Source organism: Sebastes fasciatus, chromosome 11 (genome assembly GCF_043250625.1).
Source record: "Sebastes fasciatus isolate fSebFas1 chromosome 11, fSebFas1.pri, whole genome shotgun sequence".
Taxonomy (NCBI): domain Eukaryota; kingdom Metazoa; phylum Chordata; class Actinopteri; order Perciformes; family Sebastidae; genus Sebastes; species Sebastes fasciatus.
The window spans coordinates 18205438-18231821 of NC_133805.1; the positions used below are offsets into that span (position 1 = coordinate 18205438).

Here is a 26384-nt window from a genome sequence, read left to right on the forward strand (position 1 = left end):
TTTCAATGTGCTAAATGTAAAAAAAAAAAAAAAAAATTGATTTTAATATGATAAACTAAAAGGAGCATGTTTCTGAAACAAGTCAAGTTTCAACAATCAAAACAAACGACCTCAGGGTCTCATCCACACAGAACAACGTGCCTGGTTTGATAACACCTGGACGTCATGACGACAGCTCCTAACTGTTAGGTCGTTTCCATGGTGCACAACTAAAATCGATTTTTGGCATTTTATGAAATTTGGACCAGTCGCCATCTTTTTTTCCCAGTAATTTCAATGTTAAATTTAGAAGATTTGATGCCCTCAAACCAAAATAAAATTTTTTTTTAAATCACAACACAAATCGTTAACCCATTCCACAGCTGTCCCGGGAAATTTCACACATGCTGTCCATCAAATAATCATTTTACACAGAGAAATTGTCTGTTTTCACCAAATCTGTGTGTTTTTCCAACAGGCCTAACAACACATAACGTGTTCACCTCTAAACTCAGAAAGTTACACTGATTTCTTCACTGAGAACGCTTTTAAGGATTTTAAAGGGGATGAATCAATACATAAAATTATAAAATAAATGTAAAAGTTGTCTTACCTGGCCGGTTGTTGTCCAACTCAGGGGCGACTCCCATCGGCAGGTCCTCCTCCATCAGTGGTCTGCTGAAGGCCAATTTCAGTCTCCTCGGTTTCCCACGACAGTTGATGTATCCGGTAGTGTAGTTCTCCAACAAGATCCGCTTTCCAGTAGATTCTCTCAGTGGTTTCAAACTCAAAGAGTTCGCTTCACAAAAGGTTTTCAACTCCAAAGTACCAAAGTCCAAATGCAAAGTGAGAAATCAGAATGCTCTGCAAGCTTTATATACCTGACCTGATGGCTGTTGCCATGGCATTTAATGACGCACATGCCTGTGATTGAGAGACCAAAAGAGACTTTTTTTTTTCTCGCATTTGTCAAATTTATTTAAATTTTATTAATATGTGAATTTTTCACTGATTTATTACCTTTTATCTCTCCTAATTACAGTAGAGCTGTTATTCTAATGCAAACTGTTAGTTGTCTTTTCTTACATTGTAAACTGTGTAGCCTACAACCGGTCTCAGCAATACTCATGCTAATATAACAAATGTTTAAATTAAAAACAATACTGAGAGAGAGAGAGATCAGGAGAGATTAAGTAGACCAACAGGTGATACCAACTATCCAACTATTGTGTCTACATGTTGATGTGTAGCTGTGAATGTCACATGACTGGCGCAGAACCTGGAGGGAACACTGTTTCAACACGGCGGCTAACACTGGGAACTCCATAGAGCGACCGCACAAGCCTGTCAAATCTTTATTGTTTACAACCCACAAGTGTTTTAGATCACCTCTCAAACAAGGAAAAACAAAGATACATATACAAACTGCAAGTCTTAGGTACGTGTGACCCATGTACAGTAGGCTGTACACATGTAAAAGGTTAATTTGGCCATATTTATGGTAAAATAGACACTCCTTAATGATTTAGGCTAAGTGCACTCTTCCTGCACCTAGTGTGGTGTGTTGCTGCTAGAAATTCAGCAGAGAAACTGGAAGTAGTAGACATTTTACTCATCTGTGCATGAATTTGTATATTATTAAAAAACACAACAATTGTGTATTTTAGTCTGTGAATAATGAGTTCAGTTAACATCTTTGTTTTTACATGAACTCACAATCATCTGAGCACATTCTTTAAAATCTGTAGTTTGAAAAGATGCAATTAAAATATAAAGAAATGTTAAAATATTAAAATTATACCATGTTCAATCTTAAATCAACCACTACCAGACATTTACTTCAGGTACGGCAGGAAACAAGAAAATAATCTCCACTATATTCAGTAATTTACATTTAATTAGCTATGTTCACGTCATGATTGTTACTTTACAGTATAACTTCAAAGTGTGAGAGCTCACACGAGTGCAGTCGTCTGTCTGTCACTGGTAGCATCCTTGAGAGTCTGGAAGAGGCCGAGACATGTTGTGGAAAGCCCACTGCAAGATGCCGTCAACAGAGCCCTGCTGAGATATAAAGAGCAGAAACAAACGGGATCAATCGTTGAACAAAAGACAGAGTCCTGGTGACATCATCTGGCAAACATGTACAGCATGATGTCAGTGAAAACGATGATATCACATGGCAACAATCTCTACCAGATTATTACTGCAGTTATCAAGTTATATTAGGTAATGTTATTAGTTTCAGGTCATTCTGTCAGCACATTGACATTTACAGGAGGGGTAAACTGAGAAGGTCAGCCAGGAAACAAAATGAAATATTTCCTTGATCTGATCATCTTAGTTTGTAAATGTGTTAGTTATGTATTTGAGCAACAATTTTGAAAACGAAAATAAGGATGAGGTGAATAAGAGGTCCTAGAATGACTCTAATCAGGCTGTTCTTGCTATACCTACGAAAAGTAATGCACTGTAATTCGTGTATATCCCACGAAATCAATTTGTATGTAATCCACATAATCGTGAACCAGGAAGAGAGACAAACACAGAGTAGGGAGGAGGTCGAGGGTGGATGGGTGAGTCAAAAAAACACCAGACTTTTGCTCAGGAGACCGGTGTTCGTCCCCAGTGTGAAACTAGAAGTAAACATTGATTTATTTGTCACGTAACTTACGTACATAAGTAATGCCACTTCTGTATTATTTCAACCCAAACCATGATCTTTTCCTAAACCTAATTTAGCAGTTTTGTTGCCTAAACCTAACCAAGTTGTTTCCTGTGAAGACGGAAGATTACTTTGAAAAGACTGTATGCATTTAACGAGTGGAGATTGACACGTGTTGCTGAACATTTGTAGGAAAACTCGTATCCTCTAATATTAGGACTTTTTTTCTCGTAAAGTTATGACTTTATTCTCGTAATATTACAGGTTTTTTTTCTTGAAATAGTATGACTTTATTCTCATTAAATTACGACTTTTTTCTCGTATTATTACGTCTCTATTCTCTAAATCTCAGATTTTTCCCCCCTCAATGTGGCCCCAATACGCCGTCGTACACTGGTACCTAAGACTTACTAAAGTGGTTCCATTTTCATTTAGATACAGAGGTGCTGTTTTGTGGTAATTCAAACTAGACTACAACACAAACACAACCATGACACATCACTTATTGTTTTGGTCCTCATTTTACCTTGACAACTCATTCCCTGTCTGTGTGATAAGAAGTGCAGCCATCTTGTGTCTGACATGCACGGTTATATTCATATGATGTCTACATCTGTGTTATCGACATGTAACTGAGCCTCACTCACGTCTCCCAGGATGGAGTCCAGATCATCTTTATGGAGGACGGTCTCAGGGGCGGAAGAGCTCTGATCATGACCGACAGTGTTTTGAACCCTTGGGGCGAGCTGGACACACACAGATTACACAGATTACGCTCCATCATATTCAGATAATGAAGATGTATATAACATGTGTACACACACACATGTGCAGACACACCTGTAAGCCTCTGGATGATTCAGCCTCCTTCTCTGCAAAGCCTCCCCAGGGCCTGGAGCAGGACAAGCAGATGGATCTGCCTCTAGCAGACACAAGCACAATGAGAGTGAGTCAGGCTGTTTTCTGTGGTGTATAACGTTACTATCAATCAATATGTGATGTCCAACACTCAGGAGGATTACAGAGGAAGGTTTGATGCTCTGTTAAACATGGAAAAGTACATTTCTCATCATGTATCACACAGAAGCACTGAGAAAAACAGTGGTGCTACATGAGATCATCAGGATTTATATAGGTTTCATTTCTCATCTGTTTCTCAGGTAGCATTTAGTAAAATCATTGATCTTCATTTACAGTATACATTATACTGTCCAGTTACGCTCCATTAGTCACCATTAGCTAGATAATGATCACACCCTTAATGCACATTGCTGATCAATACAAACACAAACAGGAATCCACAGGAAAGTCTTTGCCAGTAGGGACATACAGTATATACACACACTGATGTATAAATGATCACATTGATTTGACTTCGTCAAGCTTTTTGGGAAGTATAGACGTCATCTTGTGACGATGTCTCATTATGAGTCTACACCAGATAAAAGAAGAAGTGAGGGATGGAAGTCTTACTTGGAGAAGTGGCAGTGTACGTGGAAGTGCTGCAAACACTGGAGGCAGTGAGTCAGGTCTCCTCCTTCTAGGTGACAAACACCACACACCTCCCTCATACTGAGCAGCTCTCCACCTGAGCACTGGACACACATTTTAGCAAAACAGGACTGTTTTTGCAAGTAGCAGTGACACAAAATTACAAACTGTGCAAAGGGAGTAAAAGCAAAGTTAAAATAAAAAGGTAAAAGATAAAAAAAAAAGGCTGCACCATAAAGTCCTTACCTGGTTTCTGCCACTGAGCTCGTTCATAGAAGCTGTGACACTTGTGAGAGACGAGGATGACAGCGAGGAGAAGAAGGAGACGTCTACGATGGAGTTACTGGAGGTCGTGTTTATTTGCTGCGCCTGGGCAATGAGTGGCTGTGATATAAAATATTATGACCATGATCAGTACAAAAAAAAAATGCACAGCAAAAACCCTGCAGACTAAAAATGAAGCTTTTCAGACTTGACTGTTTAAATTATATCATAAGATCATGAAGATTTAGAGAGGAGGGAGGGGAGCAACATCCAACATTAATGACATGAAAATGTGAGTTTTATTTCAGGAGGCAATAGGAATGTCACAATGCTAGAAATTTAGCAGACAATACCAATACCAGTGAAATTCCATGATCCTCAATAAAAATGTGTTACCATGGTAAAAAACAAAAGTAAAACAATAATTCCCATGTACTTCAACACACACTCCTTTATTACTGATTATATACTGGTTTTAGTTATGAAGTTAAACAGGTCATAAATTCCCTCTCTGTTATCTATTTTATATTGCTGTGAAACTACGTCCGTCAAACAACTAGATTTATTCAAGTTTCCCGCCAAAAACTACATTTTACAAAATTACATTTGAACACATCATGATAACGATAGAATTAACCTTCGTTAACCATAAATCAATGGCACCACCCATTAACGTTAACTGTTAGCTCCGTGCAGGACTGTGCTGCTTACCGCTTGATAACAGCTAACGTTAACTAGCGGGACGAGGGGACGCCATTAGTCTCGAGCCCTGATGGTACCAACGGTACTGTAGAAAAACGAGTAGCATCACATTTTAAAAATGTTGGCATTCACTTGGTACCGAAGTATCGGTTCTCGTGACATAGGAAGCAGATCATTAATAGTTATTTCCATCACCTTTGTAACTCAGTAAGTCAGAAATCAACTACCATTATGATCTGAAAATATTTGCAGAGATTTTCGTACAAAAATTAAATAAATAAAATACAAAAATTAACATATGCATATTCAATATATACAGCCTATGTACATTTCCTTCAGTTACTTACTTGTAAAGGTTGTAGGGCATTCTCTGTTTTCACTCTGTTGCCACAGCACCATTCACACCGCCAAGTGCCACTGCAGATTAAAAATATAATGTGACATTAAAACCTTCTTTTCAGAGCAAGAGTTGATGCTATAGACTGTATATAAAGATGGACGACGCGTCTCCACTTCCTCCCACTGTACAGAAGTAAAGCCAAAACTTCCCGGATACGGGAGCTGCCATCGTCTGTGCAGTAGTGATCGGGCGGTGGAGCCGCGGTATCAAGGTCACCCGCCCGAACCAATCACCGCCCTTTTATAGCATTAAATAATGAATTAAAACCACCCTTAATAACACTTGAACATACATCAGCGTGATAAGAACTACCTTAAATGACAGAAACCATCTTTGGGAAAAATGTATTTGACGTGTACTTTGACTTTTTAGTTTGACCCATCCGCTATTATGACCTATACTGCAGCCAGCCACCAGGGGGCGACCGAGATGTTTTGGCTTCACTTTTAGGGAGCTGTCATGTCGTCCATCTTTATACACAGTCTACGGTTGACACACACACACACACACACACACACACACACACACACACACACACACGCTAATATATTGGAGGAATTACACACAGATAGATAGATTGTGATTTCAATCTTATGTTTTTCACCTTGGTATAGCTATGAGTGGAGGGTCCAGGCAGGTCAGATGAAAAGCTCGTGGACAGCCATCACAACAAATCAGCTGCCCTCCGTCCTTACACACTGTACACTCATCATCGTTATATTGAACCTACACACCCAGAGATACAGAACATGTAAGCAAAGATACACACCTTCAAAAGGAAAGACAGGTGACTGTGAATGAGTGGATGCTGAGTGGATCCTCTACCATGCCTGTGGTTGTCTCCCTCTTGTGGTGAAAGGTGTTCTTAACGCCTTTGAACTTGGATGCTCCATTTATCTCCTCTGACTGACCACAGGAGTAAAACTCCCCACCAACTTTTGTGCATGTTCCGGCACTTCCTGTTGAATGACAAACTTTTAAAATAATTTTATAAACAGCAATTGTTAATTTAGCCTGCAATGTAGTACCCATACATTCAGTGTTCACACTGACACATTTACTATTGTTGCATTCTGCGTTTGTTTACATCTAACTTATTTTCTCTATACAATTCAAACATTCACATTGGTGTCCTGAGAGCAGTTTTATTAATATTTGTGACCATAAAAAAAACAGTGGCTTACCATCTGAGCCAAACATCTGTTTGATTTGGATCGTCTCTGTGGCTTCATGGCTGACTGGCAGCTCAGTTAAGGACGCAGACAGAGTCACTGGTCTCTGGACTGAAGACGACACCACCTGAACACCTGTGGCAGAAAAGGGTTAAATGTTTCTGTAATATTAAATCATTGTCTGTATATAAACAATATTGTAGAATATAATTGCTTTGTAATTACTATTTCCAGATGTTAGCTGTGGGGCTTCAGCTTCACCCTTCACTCTGTACAGCTTCACTTTACCCCCTGGAGAAAACATATACGTTTTATCATCAGGAGCTTAATCGTGTTTTTTTATTAGAAGACAGAGTCAGAAGAGATGTATTATGGGAAATAACCTGGACTATCGCTCGTCTTGGCATGATACTGTGGATGCAGATCGTGTGAATTTGTCTCTCTGTCCACATGGCTCCTCTTCTTGATGTGAGGTGTTTTGTGGCCTCCAGAGGATCTTTTCTCACCTCTGGAGCCTGCAGCATCCCGTCCTGTCAACAAATGACAGAATAATAAAGACTAAAGTCTATAAATTGTTCTAAATGTCGTAGTCGTAGATAGAGAACTTTGTCCTGAAAGTACAGGGAGGATAGATAAGAACTGGGATGGGAAATGGTAGCTTCTACTTCCAACCAAATCACTTCCTACAAATTTACAAACTCTTAACTCTTCAGAAAATGTAACACATTTAAAATAACAGAAATTGTATTTCAAAATTAAATCTCAGTCTTTCCTTGAGTTTCCAGCTAAAATTCTAAATTTGTAGATGTCTATACCATGTATAAATATGGGTTTATTAGACTTTAGTAGCAGGTTTATTAATTATAAACTTGTCTGAAAATTCAATTAAATAATAACATACATAAGTATAATGAGTATAATGGACAGTACGCTACTCATCTGGACAAAAAAATTTTGTTAAATCCTACAACATACATTAAAATCAAGTTGGAATGATTAAACAGAACTACTATAAACATTAGACAAATGTGTTGGTGAAACTTGGAATACACACTTGAGTGCAGGTTAGTGAGCAGCTTCTGCAGTTTGGGGTAGCTGTCCAGGTTGTAGTCTTTGGACAAGTTGCTCCAGAAAGCCTGGATGGTGGATCTGCTCTGCTCCAGGACCCAGGACAGGAGGGAGTACATGGCCTTATGGATCCCTTCTCTGCCTTCCTTCTCCAGAGTGTCCTATGAAAAACAAGAACAGTATTAAGAGGTATGTGAAATCAGCAGTGAAGTCTGAATAAAACCATGTTTTCCTGCAAATGCATGTCATAATCTAAGTAGGCCTTCCAAGTTTATAATCGGATTACTGTGTGGAGATCAAGGGAATAATTAATAACTATTAATCATTATATTGCCTCAGTATGTTTTCAGTGTTTGATGGTTGCACAAATTGCAAATGTTTGTAATCAAAATGGAAAAAAAACTGTGAAAACTGCTAACATTTCCAATCAAAATGAAAATAAACTCTAAATTCAGATTTCCATATTTGTTTCTTACCTTCAGTAGTTGGTCAGTGATGATGTTTTTGTCCACCAAACCGTAAATGAGAGGGAAAGGGTCATTTACAGCCATAGCAATATCGGTCCGCAGCTCCCTCAGCAGGGAGCGAAGGTTTGTGTCCCGAAAAGCTTCCACTCTGGACATGATCTGCTTTGTGTGTAAAGGAGATCCAAAGTGATCCGGACCTCAGAGGACCTTTAGATCATAGAAGAAGTACTTTGGATGGAAGAGGTGTGTCCTTCTCAGGGAAGAAGATATTGTACAGGTGCATTGTTTCATGCTGATATTTCATCATTTAAAACTATATCTTTCAAGTCTTTTTCTAATCTAATCTAATCCAGTGCTTCTGTTTTTAATCCATGTATACTGTATATACATGTATATATCACTATACAACACTGATGCCACTAATTTTGACTGGCTGAGGCTTTCAGAAACTCCACATTAAAGGTCTCACCCTTGAGGAAATCCAACCAAGGCCACACTCGACCTCTTGTCTCTGTGGAGTTCATGTGTCCACTAACAGCACTAACTGTCTCCGTCCGCCTGTTGATCCTCAGTGGGATCGAATGACGAGCTGTCAATCTAGGGGAATACCTGTCCTCTTACGTTAGGAGGGCTGAGTGTGAGCGACCTGAAAATGTCACAGTGACAGTTTCCTTCTTAAAAGGTTCTTTCCACCACAACTTCCCCTTAACTATCAGGCTTTCAGACACTGTCTCACCGCAGGGAGCTCAGGATTAGGGCGACAATTATGACTGTGCAATAGGCAGGAGAAAATGAACACTGTAAACAATTAACTGATTGACAGATTGATTATATGGCTGGTTGATTGCTAAGCTCTCAGCACATTTGCCTCAGTTGCTGTTACCGTGTATCTTTTTTCTCACTGAATAAAGAACAGTCTTAAAAAGACTAATAAAAACAGTGTTGCCAGTTTTCCACCCCGCTCAGCTACTTTTTATTTAATTGGGCGATTAGAAATTCGGATAATTAGGGCTACTTTTGATATAATTTAGGCCATATTCCAATAAATCGCTCCCTCCTCTCATTCCAGGAGTATGATTGTGACACAGTAGGCTCAGCTCGATACGCAGTGACTCATAACTTATTCCATCAAAACCAAATGTTATGTTTTAGTTGTTTAGAAATTATTTTCCTCTTCCAATTATTATTATTCGATCATAGCTCTGTGATAAAAGACATGAAAAAGGCTCACATCTATTCATATGAGTGTAAGAATAAAAGTTATGTTACATCGACTAGCCTAAGGATTATATATTCTTCTATTATATTTTTTTCATTATTGTAACTGGATTTGAGTTTGCCTAATACTGACTGCTAAAAGGAGACTAGAGACCATAGAACAGGTTATTTTTCTTCTTGCTACCTCTATGATGATTAGGCGGGTTCTTTTGTGAGTCAAGCCTGGCAACACTGTATAAAAAAGTTCAATAAGGAACCACAAAAGAACCTTTTGCAACAAAATCCAACCATATTGTGTTTAATGGTTACTATTGATGAAAGTTATTATTACCAATATGCAATTTATGTGGTAACCCAATGTTGACATAGCACTCTTTTTCAGACACTTCTCTTGCACTTTAACTGTCTCTGTTTCTTCAGGATGAACATTTCAACATAAAACACGTGCTTATATGCTCTAATATGTCAGGTAAATGTGGCTCATTTAAATGTCAGATGTCAGATGTGCAAATACACTAATTTGCACATCTGCTGGACTATTTTTTGCTAACCATATTTTAAGCTAACCATCTCCAGGCTCCAGCTTCATTAAATAACCAGAGTGGTATTGACCTTCTCGTCTAACTCTTGCCAAGACAGTAAAACAAGTTTACTTTCCAAAATGTTAAATAGTCTCCGTTTCTTTAGCTAAAGCGTTTCAACATATAGTGGAGCAGATAACATCCATTTTTCAATCAAATCATGCCAGTAGTGATACAAGCACCAAATTTGGCATGATGATTGCCGAGGGGTCACTAAGCAAATATAAACCATTGGGCACTTGAAAATCCAAGATAGCGGCCATTTTTCAAGATGGCCGCCAGATTGACCTGCTGATAATGATTTATCTCATAGAAATTCATCTACTTGGTCGATTTGAGTGATCTTGGTGTCAAATTATATGTTTTCTGGCATGCTCAATGTAATATTAACAGCTTTAACATCCTACAATAAGTTTTTTCTTACTTTCTGGCCGTCCGCTGAGTCTTTGCTTTCTGGGTTTTGCGGCTTGAGAGTTCACAGTTCCAGTTCTAGCACCTGGTGTTGGATATGGAGCTGGTCTTATTCCTGCTTATCCGGCCATTCAGGGAGGGAAACTTTGGACTACTGATCCCCTACTCGACCAAGTAGATGAATTTCTAAGAGAGAAACCATTATCGGCAGGTCAATTTGGCGACCATCTTGAAAAATGGCCGCCATCTTGGATTTTTAAGTGACCAATCATTCATATTTGCTAAGCGTTCCCTCGGGACTCATCACTTAATGTAAAAAGAAGCTGTAAGTAAGCTCTGAAAAAAAGTAGCTAATGCTAGCTTACATTCGTCATAGCGTTTTGTGGTAGATAAAATGGTGGAGCACCCAGCAGCAAAGCTACACATCCGCCATTTTGGACTGAAAGCGGCTACCCGGACGGCAGTAAAACGTCCGCCTAAATAGTCCCGTACAAATGTAAAACAAAAATAATTTCTATGATATTGTCATAGTCTACCGAAATGGCCTGTGTTGAACAATAAACTATTATAAATATAATAAGCGTTTTCAGTCCAAAATGGCGGCAGCAGCTGTTGTCAAAAAAACAGCGGAGTTTCGGCTCTTTATACAACTATTGGACAGATGCAAATTTTACAATTTCACATAATGAGCTATTTCACATTTAACACAGGTGATGATCCAACTGAGCACATACCTGTTCTCCACAATTCCTGTAACATATGTGCTGTCCGTTTGGGTGACGTTAAGTTAGCTGTTTGCTCTGCCGAGCACGTCCAAGAAGACTCGAAGAAATAAGTGTCTTCTCTTGTCTGACAAGCTAGCAGTTAGCTGGAGTTAGCTGGACAACCACTCTACTCTGATTATTTCAATTAACACCTGACTATAACAGTACTTAGCAAACAGCCAATCAAATTGCAGTTCTTTGGGTATGCGCACTGTTGTCTTCCCACACTAGGGGTAATTGACATTGTGGGCATGAGGCTATCCCCTCTTAGCCAAGCCCAATTAAAATAATAATCATTTAAAAAAATATTATAACTGACCATAAATTGTATAATAATGATAAATAACAGCAGTAATTGAGAATGTTTTATGTCATGCATTAATACAGGATTATAGGCTTTTAATTTTTAATTACCACGCTTTGCCATTGCCTCTTGTTGTGTGACATTACTCAAAGATATTAAAATGAGGTGTGAAGACATTTGAAACATGCACCTTATGAAATTATGTGTTGCCAGAGAAAATCTTTACTAAAAAGAGCCTATTTAACATTTTCTCATTTAGCAGTAAAACATTAAATTACATACTTACTCTTTAAAGACATAAAAACCTGCTTGTGTGAAATCTCACTAAAGTCTGGCCTCTTCTTGTTGTTGATTGTAAATGCTACAGTAAAACTGTGTGTAAGAAGTAAAACCTATTGGCTATTGGTGCACTTTATGCATAATTATAGGTGTGGTTTTCCAGTTTTTCAAACACTTTGACCTGACGAAGATCCAAACAGAATCGAAACGTAGTCAATAAATATACTGTGGCATGGAGAAGTGTGCAGGCATTACCTTTTTCTTCACTGATGCTGTACTGATAGCCTCGCACCTATGAGATGTGTGTATAATTAAGATTTTTCAAGACGTAAAACCAGAAATAAAACCCAAGATTAAATAGAGTAGACCATTTGGCTACCAGGTAAATGTTGATGGTTAGGAGAGTGAAGCCCTTTAATCTGTAATTTATTAATCATTAAACATTATTACATTATTCATACTGGTGAACAAGGACCACTTCTACAGAGGGACGTTCACAACATACATATTACATTATTATATACAGTGCAGTGCATTACAGTGGATCGTTATATGTGTATTACCGGGATGAAGGGATGGGGAGACTGGGAAGGAGAGAGGGTTCGAGGAAAGGAAAGGAGGAAAGGGAGAGGAGCGGTTGGAGGGAGGGGGAGTTGTGATAGTAAGTTGTCTTTTTATTACTTCTTTTTTTTTTTAACCACAGTACAGTTTGTTCTATAAAAGTTAAACCCATAGAGAGATAGAGTGCCACATTTTCACAGCTACTGTTAGGTGAACCTACTGAAAGTTGACTCTTGTGGGAATATCAAATGAGATACATTTTGTCATGAGATGCTATAGAGAGATGCTATAAAACATTCTAAGAGAGACCTCCTTCCAGAGTGCGGAGACCCTGGAGGGCAGGCCAAAGGTCAAAGGTCAAAGATCAGATCAACGTGCATGCGTGCTGCAGACATTCAGACGTGTTCGGCCATCTAGAAAAATGGCCGATCCCTCCACTGTTTCTCCCTCTATGTTTAGGCATCATTTTTGGTGCTTTCCCTTTTTATATATAAAAAATACAAAACATAACAGCGAAAAGAATTCCGTTGGTTGTCCCGTTTTTCTCCTTTTTCATTTTTCCAAAACTGTTTTTTGTTCGTTTTCATTTCAACATTTGGTTGGTTTGTTTTTTTCCCTTTTCTCCTCCAGTCACTTACATATTGACAAAGTATACAATATTTTACAACTGAACAAGACTGAAAGATAACATTTGATTTGTCCAATCAGATACAAGGCCCGCATCCTATATCCAATTAGAGAAGTCAACTGGAAGCTAACCAGTAGTAAGCAACACAACAAGCCTATGGTGTGAAGGGAGCTGTCCGATTTCAGCTCTGCATTAACATGAGCACCCGCCCTCGGGAACAGTGGGCTCTGCCGGTTTGTCCAGCTTGATGTCGATCACTGGGAATTCTCCAGTTAAGGAAAAAGTCAGGTGGTCAAATATTATGACATGTCACAGTAAAATGGGTAATGCTTTAAACTACAGCCAGTTACAGTGTCAATATTTTGTACATACAGGTAACCAATGAAATACTTGCTGGGCACTAAAACAAGTTTTGATTGTCAGATGGATCTTACATTGGATCCAAAAACGACATTACTGTAGTATATTTCACTGCATATTTACTGTATAATACTGTATATTTCATCATCCCGTAAAAAAAATTATACACACTATTCTATATCCACAACTTAGCCTAATATTTTGCTCCTAATCATCACTAATGCTCACAATAGTAATAATAATAATAGCACTGTATTGTTTTATTTTGCAATGTTAACAATGTCATCCATTTACCCATTCTTTTTGTTCTACTACTATATTTTTTACTACTATATTTGTATATATTTTATATTTTTTTACTTACTGTTTACTTATTATTATATCTTTATTGTTTACTTACTCATTTATTATATCTTGGTCTGTTTTTTACTTGCTACTGTAACACTGCAAATTTCTCCGCTGTGGGACTAACAAAAGATTATCTTATCGTATCTTATTTGATCTTATCCGATAATAATATTATTGCAAGCCGTAACTATTAAATAGATAATCAGTCATTTAAAAAAATACTTACAGTAATTTATTTCTAGTCCTTAAACACAATGTTGTTACCCTCTTATTCCCTATAAGCTCTTTCCTTGCACATATAGTGGTGCCCAGTAAGTATTTTATTGATACCCCATATGTACTAAATGGTAATACTGTAATTTTGGGGCTGAAATCTCAAGTTCAATGCTAGCTGAATCTTTAAATTGTAAAACAGGTAGAGGAATAGAATATACATTTATTGTCTTTTCAATCAGTCCCTCGTCCATCCTCCATCACACATCCTCAGTGTATCATTGTCACTTCCCAAACGACCACTACGTGGTGCTATACCTGCACTACCTTCCTGGCTCCATGCATTTCCTCTCTATTAAGCATAAAAGGTTTAATGGCTGATGCCTCAGTAGACAGTAGGCTGGGCGGTCTGTTTGTACTAGCGCCAACAACCACTAAGAGATTAAAAATAAAGCTGCCTATTTCTTGGCCGTGTGGCTCTCGGCACAGTGAGTCACAGCGGCTGTAAAGGATACTGCCTTCAGGATTTGCGTCGTCCAAGCTTTCCATTCCAGGTAGGGCTGCTGCAACCCGACGAAACAGCTAGGAGGAGAGAAGAGGAGGAGGAGGAGGGTGGAGATGAGAGGAGAGGAGGAAGAGATAGGGATCAGGAAAGATGAAAAGAAGATGTACATAGGGGAGGAAAATAGGGGGAGAGCATGCAAGAGTAGGAGGGTTGAAAATGTGCTGTCCTGTATGGACTACAGACCCCTTTTGAAAATATTATGTTTTTTTATGTATAGAGTAAATCATTTCATCTCCTAATTAAGAACTAATTTACATTCCAGCACTGTTTTTTTGAAGATTGCAATGTTCAGTGTGCACACTATCCACCACTTTTTTTCCACATAGAATTGTATCTATTCACGTTGGTGATTCGATCACCTTGGAGGGACAACAGGAATAGCAGAAAAGCTGCGAGCAACTGACGCCCAAAATGCTGGGAAATATGGTGAAACTGCAGGGATCACCTGTTTGACATTGCAGCCTGTCTTGGCACTGGTCTCGATGAACATGACGTTCAGCTCTTTGGCTCTCTGCTCTCCTTCCTCGATCATGATTTGCCTGCAGGAAAATCAGGTCAGACTCAGCGTCACGACGACGAAGCATCATTTATATTTCAGTGCTGACATGTTGCGTTTAACGGCACGCTTTCTGCTCAGTTAACACAACGTCTTCACATGAATGACTACATTAACTCACCTCTTCTCTTCCAGGTCTGTTTTGTTGCCAACCAGCATGATGATGACATCACTTCCTCTCTCTGTCCTGACATCATCGATCCATTTGCAGGTCTGCTGGAATGAGTTCACATCTGCAGAGACCAGAATCTTATTCTAAATCCAGTCTTTTTTTGTGTTAAATTCCCATCTACAAATAGAGCTTCTTTACTGTGTTGTTATGTGTTTCATACAGAAAGACAGATTAAAACATACAGTACAATGCATACATGCTCATAGATATATTAGCAGCTCACTTGTGATGTCATAGACGACCACAGCTACTGTAGAGTCTCGAATGTAGCTGGGGATGAGACTCCTGAAACGCTCCTGTCCAGCAGTATCCCACAGCTGCAGCCTTACCTGCATTTACACACACGCACACATAAACACACACACCTCCAGCAGCTGTTTCAACATCAGCCACCATACGACACACAGACTACGTAAGGCCTTGTAAGTACACATCCAAAGGGATAAGCCAATATCAGCTTGTGTGCAGGCTGACAGAGCATAATATCCTGACAAAGAAATAGTATTAATACTAGCTAAAGTAGATGATCCACAGGACAGGCTTTGAATTCTTAGTGGCTAGAAAAGCCAAAGCTATTACGAGCAGAAAATAACCTTAAGATGATCGCGTTAGTCTGTGAGGAGAGACGTAATTAAGCACATCAAATCAAAGATTAGTGAAACCAGAGTGGAAATTAGGACATTTCTTACTAAGGTTAAAATGACTCGAGTACAAATACATGAATTCATCTTTACATGCGTAACTACATGTGAATATCAAATGACAATCAAAGCTTCCTACTGTTCGGTCTTCCAGGTACATTGTCTTTGATAGGAAGTCTATTCCAATGGTCGCCTGTGGTGGAGAAAGAACAAAAGATGGAGGAAAAATCATCAGAATTGAAATGTCCTCTGCGCCATCTGTTGTTCCTAACAGATTGACCGTTGTTTAAATGAAGGAAAACACAAAAAGCTGTTAAGTTAACAAAAAAAAAAAACAGCCAATAAGGACTGAAATTGAATCAGACTGAAAAACTAATTTCCTTTGTATTGCCCTCAGGGCTCAATCATTCAGACTTGTTATGCACCTAACTTCTAAGAAAGGCAAGAGGACAGAATAATCAGTATTTTCTGTTTAAGAGCCTAATATCTCCTTTTGATGACTGCACTGACAACATTCAAATGATTTTATCTGGACCCTGATTTGTAATTTGCACATCAAGCGAGCATTTTTGGCCAAAAAATAACATAAATTTAACATTGTACAGTTGTTAATCAGCCAATACAGAACGGTTGATATATTGTAGACCTACAGTGTGATTAGTCCCATCATTCCATTTATTCAAATAACATCGGAGGACAATTAGTTAAAAAATGTTTATAAAATATGGCAATACATGTAGAAATATAGTTTATACTTCTAAGTACAGTTATTGACCATAGCCAGTCATCATATCACGCTATAAGTTTCTATGTTATCTGATGTTTTTGGTTCTGGGTCTGGTTCGAGTCTCACCTGATACGTGTTGTCGAAACTGTCATACATGAATCTAGTGATGAGAGATGTTTTCCCCACTAGAAGAGAGAACAGAGGTTGGTTTTTAGTTGGTTAGGTGTTCGTTTCGTTCGGATCGTAAAGAAGCCCAAATAATCTCCTAAGTGCACAAATACACAATTTCCTGAATAATTTCAACATAATAATATGAAAATGTGAGTCCATTGTGTTCCTTAGCGTGACGAAATGACAGGAGATGACAGTCACAATATAACATACAACCACTGCCACTGTAACCATCACTATCTAACTATTAAAGAGTAGAAACCATTAAAAGAAAAACCATAAACCATCTCATGTACCTTAGAACAAAATCTGCATGATAATTCAGATTACAACTGTCCTCACAAGACAACATCTTCCAAGTATGAAAAAAAAAAAAAAATCCTAAAAATATACCACAAATCTGCTTAATTTCATTAATGATAACATCTGTTTTTTCCTTACCAGACAACAAAAAACATTTCATTGTAAAGTAAACAACATTATTATTCTACATTTTCTGTTATAAAGGGCATGAACAGACACGTAAAATATAGATTTAAAAGCTATAGAACTGGATTAACATCAGTATCTGTCATTGATTTAGTGAAAGCATCAATAGTTTTCCCAAAACAACTTCATTTTTCATGCAGATGTGTAAACGTACCTTATGCTCTCAGAAATGTAAGGCGATAAACATGTCAATAATGGGAAACTAACTAGTGAAGCTTATTAGGGCTGCAACACAAATCATGTTCATTAGTCGATTAATCATTTAGTCTATGATGTGTCGAGAAATTGTGAAAAATGCCGGTTAAAAGTGGTCCGAGGTTCAAATGTATTGTTTAGTCTGATCAACAGTGAAACGTTTACAGTGATATGAAACAGAGAAAAGCAGAAATCCTTCAAAACATTTGACAGTTTTGCTCAATTTAATGATTTGAATGATTCATTGATTATCAAATTACTTTTATTAGTATCTTCATTGTATAATTTGGCCTGTTTTGTAGGTCTGCAACTAATGATTATTTTCATTATTGATTAATCCGTCCATTATTTTCTCGATTAATTGATTAATTGTTTGTTTCACAACTCAAAGGTATTCAGTTTACTGTCATAGAGGAGTAAAGAAACCAGAAAATATTCACATTTAAGAAGCTGGAATCAGAGAATTTAGACTTTTTTTTCTTGAAACATTATTCAAACTGATGAATCGATTATCAAAATAGTTGGTGATTAATTTAATAGTTAGAACTAATTGAATAATCGTTGCAGCTCTAGTGTTTTGTGCTGTATTTTCTTGTTTAGTTTTGGGTATTTGTATAAAGGCCCATCTACGTAGGCACAATGCAAACCAGATTAGGCTATAAATATATACATATATATACATACTTGTACCTATAAATATAAATGTATATATATTGAAATTACAAAACAGTTGTTGATTCATTTTCTGTTCACCAACTGATCGATTGATGGACTAACATAGAGCTGCAACACTTAATCAATTAGTTGTCAACTATTAAATTATCGGCAACTATTTTGATAATCGGTTTGATTATGTTTTTAAGAAAGAGAGTAAAAATTCTCTGATTCCAGCTTCTTAAATGTGAATATTTTCTGGTTTCTTTACTCCTCTATGACAGTAAACTGAATATCTTTGAGTTGTGGACAAAAAACAAGACATTTGAGGACGTCATCTTGGGCCTTTGGGAAACACTGATCCACATTTTTAACCGACATTTTATAAACCAAACGACTAATCGATTAATCAAGAAAATCGACAATGAAAATACCGTTAGTTGCAGCCCTAGAATAATTGTTTCAGCTTTATTCTCTATTCTTTCATTGTGATGCTATTAAAGAACAATTAGGGAAAACAAGTTGTGCCAAAAAATGCACAAGGCCATCCTTAAGCAGACACATACAAAACATATTTAGCAGTGTTCACAAGCCGGATGGTGACTCCTCATAAGGATCAAGGTGAGTCTACAGTTAAGAGAGCTGGAATCTTATTTAAAACCATCTTTAACATCCCATCTACACATCATGAGTGAGAGGACTGGACTTGTCCAGCAGGCCCTGATCTCTCCCTCTCTCATGCAGAGTCTCTGTATGCAGACAGCAGCAGTATAGTTCTGAAGCCAGCCAGCAGATGGGCAGTGGCCACACCAGGCCTCCATTCAGCACCATGGACAGCAACAGCAACATTGCAGTGCAGGCCACACAAACACACACAGGGAAGGCTTGTAGTCGACACACACACACACACACACACACACAGACACACACAAACACATACTGGAGCATCACAATCACAATATTAGGTGTAATAATGAGCATTGTGCTGCTGTATTTGATGGGATGTGCTGCTGCTTGCTGCCACTCTGGATGTCTGATGTCTGAACACGTATCCAGTATTCATCTTTTACAGAGCTGAACCATTATCGATCAGCACCTCCCAAATTTGTGCCATCACATCAAACATCAAATCACACACATTCATCCCCACCCTGAATAGATGGCTTATTGAACAAATAGTATAATGTTGTGTTTTTTATTGTATTATTTATGGGATGGAGCTGGAGACTGCGAGGTTTTAGAGATGCTACAGACATCAGCAGCCTAGGGTGTGTCCCGAACTGACACATGGGGGAACTGTTTATTATCTTCTCTAAATAAATTAAAAAAAACACGAGTGGTTTGAGGAAAAGACGACACACTTATCATGTAATAGAATAAAGGATTGTTGGTGTTATAAATAAGCAGATGTGGTGGGAATGAATTATCTGAATGAAAACAGCATATTTTTGTCGGTCACTGCAGCACATCAAAACATCCCCTATATCGCCCTGCTAGGATGCGAAATAGGACGACAGCTAAACAATCCTCATACGATATTCAATTATTTTATCGTGATATTTAATCCAAAGGGTGCAATTTACATGCGTTTTTTTTTTTCTTCCTCAGATTTTTTACAGTCATTGTGCCAAAAAAGGTTCATGTGCGTCAAATTAGCCTTAAAGCAGCCAGCCACATCCTCTTGATTCAGCTGAAACTTTAAAAAACATGGATTACATGCATGGCCTTCTACATGTTTAGCATTATTATAGGGTGAGCTGGATAACATGAAAAACCTCCCAAAACATCTGACTCACCGCTCTGCTCTCCCAAAAACACCAGTTTAAATTTCCTCAGGGGGTTCCCCAAATCTCCTCCAGCTGACATGGCTGCAGATAAAGAGCTCAACTTGGATTATTTTATATGTTCTTATCGCTCTGCGTCTCCTCCTCCGTTGTGGATCCTCCTCTCCTCACTGAATGATGATGGGAATGCAGCTCAGCATCCTCCTGTCAGTTTTAGAGGGGCCAGTGCGCATGCGCGACCTCACCTATTTCAAATCCGTCACCTTTATCTATAGGAAACGTAAAGAAACTGTGATGGAGGATAGAAGATAATAAAAACATTCGTGACTCTGACATAAATGCTCATTACAGTGATTAAGTAAAGTAAAACAAGTGGTGGAAAGTACATTTATTCAAGTGTACTTTTTTTAATGCTATACCTACATCCTATTTCTAAGATAAATATTGTAGTTTTTACTCCTCTATATTTACAGCTATATAATGCATACAGAAATGACAAATTATTTTATTAGTCGATCAACAGAAAATGTATCTGCAACAAATTTTTTAGGTTAATATTCACAGAAAAAAATACCAAACATATTCTTGTTCCAGCTTCTGAAATGTGAGGCTTGTAGCTTTTCTTTGTCACATATGATAGTGAACTGAATATATTTTAGACTGTTGTTCGGACAATTTGAAGATGTCACTTTAGAGGAGCAAGTGTGCATGGGCGACCTCACCTATTTCAAATCCGTCACCTTTCTATAGGAAACGTAAAGAAACTGTGATGGAAGATAGAAGAGAATAAAACACATTCATGACTCTGACATTAAGGCTCATTACAGTGATAAAGTAAAGTAAAACCAGTGGTGGAATGTTCTCAGAAATGTAAGGCGATAAACATGTCAATAATGGGAAACTAACTCTGTTAAGAATTTCCCAGTAAAATAACAGTAAAGAATTGGCAGCAGGGTTGCCTTTATATTACTGTAAAATTAACATTATTATACTGTCGCTGAAATTTACAGCTTTGTACTGTTAATGAAAAATACAGTTTGAACTGTTTTTTTTAAATTAATTTCACAGTATTTTACAGTTAATTTATTGTTTAAAGATACATTATATAGCTGTTTTTCACCTTTCTTTTACATTATCTTACTGATTTGTTGTTGTTGTTGTCTCTTAGTAAGCAATTTCTGATTCTTACATAGAGCCCCTTTAAACAACCAACAACTGAATGTGTGAGGATTTAAAGGGGCATTCCAGCTACCCTGGATATTAGATGTCCATTAAGTTAGGGGTCTCAAGGGAGGCAGGTTAAAACAAGAACGGGTCAAAACTGATGCAGCAGTGGCCGTGAAATCCTGACTTTTAGTCCCTGGTATGAGTCAAACTTCAGGAAGACCCTGGATCCTACACTTCCCATGATGCAACCTGGAGGCATCTTTCATTAGATCCTCTCTGCCTGGTAAATCCCCCCAACTTTTAAACTCCAAGCCCCCAGTTGGTATGCAGGTCAACCCATGATTGCATAAGGGAACAGAGCTAAGTGATTTCACATGTTTAGTAGTACTTAACATGATTAGCAAATTGACTCCTTGAAGTGGCAATAGAGCGCTAACAAATGATAAGAATCCTCTCAGATCTTAATGCAGTCATTGAATTGTAAAAAATGATTCCAAAAAGCTTATTTAAATGTAAGGATAATTTTGTGTTTGCAGAAAATGGATGTAAAGGATAATTGAATGCATAACTTGGAGGCCTTTGTTTGTCAGTAATCAACTAATTACTGTAATTATCAATTAAGTTTGCCGTAATAATGGGGTCAATAATGCATTCTAAACCGAATTTTATTCAGCTCCCGTCACTTTACCAAAATAAACACACTAACATGTCATCATTTCGTACAAAAAAGTCAACGTGAACCTTAACACTAATGTTCAAAATCAAACAGCTCCGCCTCCTTCTCTTTCCAGAAAGCAAAGCTACGGTCAATATATTTACAAATGTCTTCGTTGTTGAAACAAGAGAAGTTCGTGTCACTGCCACACTCATCGGGAGTCGCAGTTTGAACTATAACTTTGGGTACGAGTCTGGAATCTGACAACAATGATGGTGACGGTGATGGACAGCGGCATGGTCTCGAGTCCCCAAAGAAGCGAACTTTGATGTCCTCGAAGCCGTCGCTCCACTGTCGACTCCCGGCCTGGATTTCCTGGAGAACGGCCTTGTGGAAGTTCCTCACCATCTCCCAGGAGAAACTGCCAACGTGGTCAAAGACTTCGAAGCAGAGTAGATGCCTCATCTTCCTCTCCTCAGGCGACAGCTCTTGCTCTAAGATGTGGAAGTATCCCAGCATGAAGAGGTCAAGGGTCAAGCTGTCGTGGGTCGCTGCGACACCATCCACGTCCGGTAGGAATTGCTCTGGGGAGAAGGTGATTCGAGGTGGTGGATTTTGTGAGGACAAACAGGACTTCTGTGCATCTTTGAGCACTGGTTTACTCCTCCAGGAATTTAGCATCTTGTCCACAGCGCCTCGTTGTTGGCAGAATTGAAACATGGAGGGGATTTTCTGTCGGGGCGATGCTCCCGTCACTCTCCCTGACAGTGCTTCCTGTCCCTGCCTCTGCCTCGCTGCTCTCACTGAAATAGCATATGCAGATTTCTTCCAATGGCTCAGGAACAGCACCACTATACGCTCTTTCCTTAAGCTGGTAGTCTCTATCACGGGGATGAGTTTTTTAGGAGGATCACAGCTGAGGCCTGTGTTGGAATGCTGGTTGTTTACGCCTGAAGATCCAAACACTCCCTGGCCTCCTTTCACGACCCCAGCGAAGGGATAAATACTACCAATCTGACCTTCAAAGTTTGATCTGAGGTTTCTGACCGACACCCCAGACTGTTGGATCTCCCTTTCCACCCTCTCCCTGCGTGCTCTGCTGTAGCTGTTGGTCTCCAGACGATGGCTAAAAGCGGACGCCATCCCTATATGAGGAATCCTACATCCACTAGAGGTCTCACCGTGTGCTGGCACTGTCTCTTGGCCCTGTTGATCTGAACCTAAATCTATTCCTGAACTATTATTTACTCCCTGCAAACCCTTCATGTCCTCCATCATGCCTTCCACTACCTTCCTCTCACCCCCTTCTTCTGTGGTTTGCGTCAGATTAGCCACCAGCAGCGACATACTCTTAACAATCTCTGAGACACGGTTGCACCACCCTGGTAAAGTCAGGTGCTTTTTCCCCTCTGCGTCCATCTCCTGTAGGACCTCTTGGTTAAGGGAGATGTTTACGATTGGATCGGGTAAAATGGCCCTCAGCTCCTCCGTCAGCCTGGTCAGCTCCAGCTCGTAGGCCTGGCAGCGCTTCTGCAGGGAAACAGTCTCGATCTGCTGCTGCAGGTACACGAGGTCGTCCTCGGTTAGGAGCTCACCAAAGGGCCCCAAGACTGCGTTGTGGGCATGGGAGTACTTCCAGCTGTCCTCTGGAGAGTAGTCAGTACTCATATCCTGTTAGAGGGACCATGATTTTAGCAAACTATCCTGAGAGATGATTTTGTCAATTTCACATTTTAAATTATTCACTTTCTTGCCGAAAAGTTAAATTAGAAAATGGATACAACTCTCATGTTTGTCCATTCAATGCGAAGCTCCAGCCAGCAGCCAGTTAGCTTAGCTTAGCACAAAGACTGTAAACAGGGGGAAACAGCTGGCTCTGTCCAAAGGTAAGGCTACGTTTCAAATCGCATACTTTTTCTGCAGTTGCCGTTACAAAGTACGTACTGTTGCATGCAGTATGCATACAATTGGGACATACTACTTCTTCATGACATTGCACCTTGAACTTTGACCCTCTTGCTCATGTATGTGCTGCGCAGAGGATTATGGGTCAGAATAGCCAGAAAAGCATGCTGGCTTGCATACTGCAATATGTGACCGGATGTAATGGGACATCCTGGTATTTTTGGCATACTGCATTTGACATATTGGGATATACTAAATCTTTTTCTGGTACTAAATAGTATGGTAGTATGGGTATTGGAATGCACAGTAAATCTACCTATCAGCACCTCTAAAGATTACTAATTAACAAGTTACATCTTGTTTGATTAATGTGTACAAAAACCAAGTGTAAAAACGTCATGTTGCGGTGTTAAAGGGGGTTATATACCGGACTATTTCTTGGCTGGGTGCAGTAATTTCCAACCTCACAATGATCGCTTCAGGAAGTCAGTTCTCTTCAGCCAAGAAATAACATAGCATGTGTGTCTTCTCATCTAACTCTTGACAAGAAAGCAGATAAGTGTATTTCCCGAAATGTTGAACTATTCCTTTAACAAAATCATACACTATATTCAAAAAGCATTTTTCCTTAAAGAGAACAAAATATGTACAATATACAAAGCTTTTATTCACAAGTCAGACTGTGCTGACATTTAGTTTTTTTCAGTACAAAATGCAAATGGTTTTGTTTGGAATTGAGACTTTTTAAATTTATGGACTGAAAAATGAAACAATTAAACTGATTTTACTTTATCAACCATCAACACTACTGGTAAAAATAGTAACAAAACATGCAAACGGAATTTCATGAACCAAATTTCTTTTCTTATGTTTCTCATTAGGTTCTGTTGTACTTCGAGGTGTCTCTTGTGTCTTTTGCAACTTCTTCATATTTTGGATTTGAGTGAGATTTTTGCTCTATGACAGACGCCTGATTGTTTCTTTGTGGAAAGTCTGTACATCTTGTACTTTACATGTCATTTTGCTATAAGTTAAATCTGTTTACCTGAGTCTTGGTAGCCTTGCTATAGCATCAGAGCATTTTTACATCGCTACAGACTCACACATTGCACATAAGAGTGACAAAGCGTTGATATCTGACGCCCTGGTAATGAGAAGGGGCTGAATGTGTACCTGTCTCCTCTGTTCCTCTTCGTCCTGCAGCCTGACCTGCAGCTGCCGCACCATCACCTGTCGTTTCCACTCTGCTATGGGGCGGCCGGCTCCATCGTGAGTGGGCACCAGGGAGTCAATGTCAGCCAGGATCACATCGATGATTGGTACCTCATCCAACAGCTCCTCACTGTCAAGCTTCTGTCAGCGTTCAACCATGTAAGACAGTCAGAGTGTCAGGGCTGAAGCCAGGTTTGTGAAAATAGCATTATCCACCATCATAAAAACCTCACACAAGTATATTTTCTGATGTTCTTTATGTCCTCTGAGGGACTACATATATGATTATCAACTGTGCACCAGTGGGTCCTCAAAGTCATGCAAAATTAAGTAAATATACTGTATATTAAAAATAAAAAGTGACTGTCCAATTATAGCTCAGCAATCCTCAGCTCAGCTATGTCAAGCTTTGGATTTCTCATCATGCCGAGTGGTGTCATGTATGTAGCCATCAAGTGCATATTTGAGAAGCTTTTACTGAGTTATTCGTTTTAAAATAAGACAGGTGGAGACATTTCTCTCAGTTACTCAGAAAGCATTTGGACTAGACCAACCAAATTTAAAATATTAAACTTATATCCGTCTGCTAGTTACCCATACAATTAAAAGATGATTACATAAAACACATCATTCACAATATTTATTTGAATGGAAGAAGTCAGATGTTGCAACTGACACCAACTCTGGGGACAGTTACGACACGATCATGGATGGATTATAGTATTATTTACTTATACAATAGTCTTGTTTATGCACAGAACATAGGCCTATCTTGAGTCAATGTGCAGATGTTACAGATGCTATTGAATCTCTCCATATTTCAGTGTTACAATTTCTACTTTTAGATTATTTATTCACTTTGACAAACAACAATGGCTTAATATATGCTAATGGACCATTACAATAATAAGATTACGTTATTACAAAATAATGAAATGATCGCGTTATTAGCTCCAATGATTATGTACTCCACAATGACTTGTATGTATAAAATAGGCAATACAAATTTGTATTCGGGTGAACTATGACTTTTATGTTGAAAATCACTGTGGTCTGTTTTGATATGGCTGCTTAGCTTGGGGACTCCCCGGGAGTTTTCAACTAATTAGCTGGCTTGACGGACGTAGTGCAGGGCCTTTAAAATGTGAAGACCCATACTATGATGCATTTTTTTTGCAGTAGAACAAACTTCACACCACAACATCTACTTTTCTACCCATGTACAGTACACTTTGTTTTTGTATTACATTCCCATTTATCTTGAAGGCAATATCATTAGCCACCTTTCATGTTATTTTTTGCACTTTATACAGAGTTTATGTTTATCTTGAAGGTCATGTCAGCTGACTCACCGCTTGTCCGGTGAAGACGGCGGTGAAGCCAGCGTGCCTCAGAGACTTGATAGACTTCATGTGGGACATCAGGGTGAGATCTCTCTCTGGAGGCTTCAGGTGGCTGAACGATGTCACCACTGTAAACAAACATAACCAACGTCAACAATTCAGTTTTAAATTTAGTCAATATTTCTTTCTTTTTGTTGTTTAAACAAAAAGTACCAGTTATTCTGTGTAAAGTATTGTGGTTAGTGTTGGTTCACTTTCAGTCGTACATAATGA

General features: G+C 38.7%; 3 protein-coding genes across 3 annotated transcripts; all 3 read right to left on the bottom strand.

The window, feature by feature from the left end:
* Positions 1-984: 984 nt before the first annotated feature.
* On the bottom strand, positions 985-8485 carry aire (autoimmune regulator). The gene is made up of 13 exons (XM_074650308.1): positions 8218-8485; positions 7728-7902; positions 7057-7203; positions 6899-6964; positions 6686-6808; positions 6327-6460; positions 6106-6227; positions 5449-5518; positions 4382-4519; positions 4118-4239; positions 3485-3566; positions 3292-3390; positions 985-2040 (listed from the first exon to the last, which is right to left on the bottom strand). The coding sequence occupies exons 1-13, from the start codon at positions 8362-8364 to the stop codon at positions 1960-1962; spliced, it is 1506 nt and encodes a 501-aa protein (XP_074506409.1). The 5' UTR covers positions 8365-8485; the 3' UTR covers positions 985-1959.
* Positions 8486-12175: 3690 nt separating this feature from the next.
* rab6bb (RAB6B, member RAS oncogene family b) lies at positions 12176-20041 on the bottom strand. The gene is made up of 8 exons (XM_074651262.1): positions 19842-20041; positions 16663-16721; positions 15949-16002; positions 15392-15497; positions 15118-15229; positions 14886-14979; positions 14391-14457; positions 12176-13211 (listed from the first exon to the last, which is right to left on the bottom strand). The coding sequence occupies exons 1-8, from the start codon at positions 19909-19911 to the stop codon at positions 13147-13149; spliced, it is 627 nt and encodes a 208-aa protein (XP_074507363.1). The 5' UTR covers positions 19912-20041; the 3' UTR covers positions 12176-13146.
* A 1639-nt stretch (positions 20042-21680) lies between these two features.
* On the bottom strand, positions 21681-23344 carry espnlb (espin like b). The gene has a single exon (XM_074649740.1). It carries the CDS (start codon positions 23317-23319, stop codon positions 21745-21747), a length of 1575 nt encoding a protein of 524 aa, XP_074505841.1. The 5' UTR covers positions 23320-23344; the 3' UTR covers positions 21681-21744.
* Positions 23345-26384: the final 3040 nt, after the last annotated feature.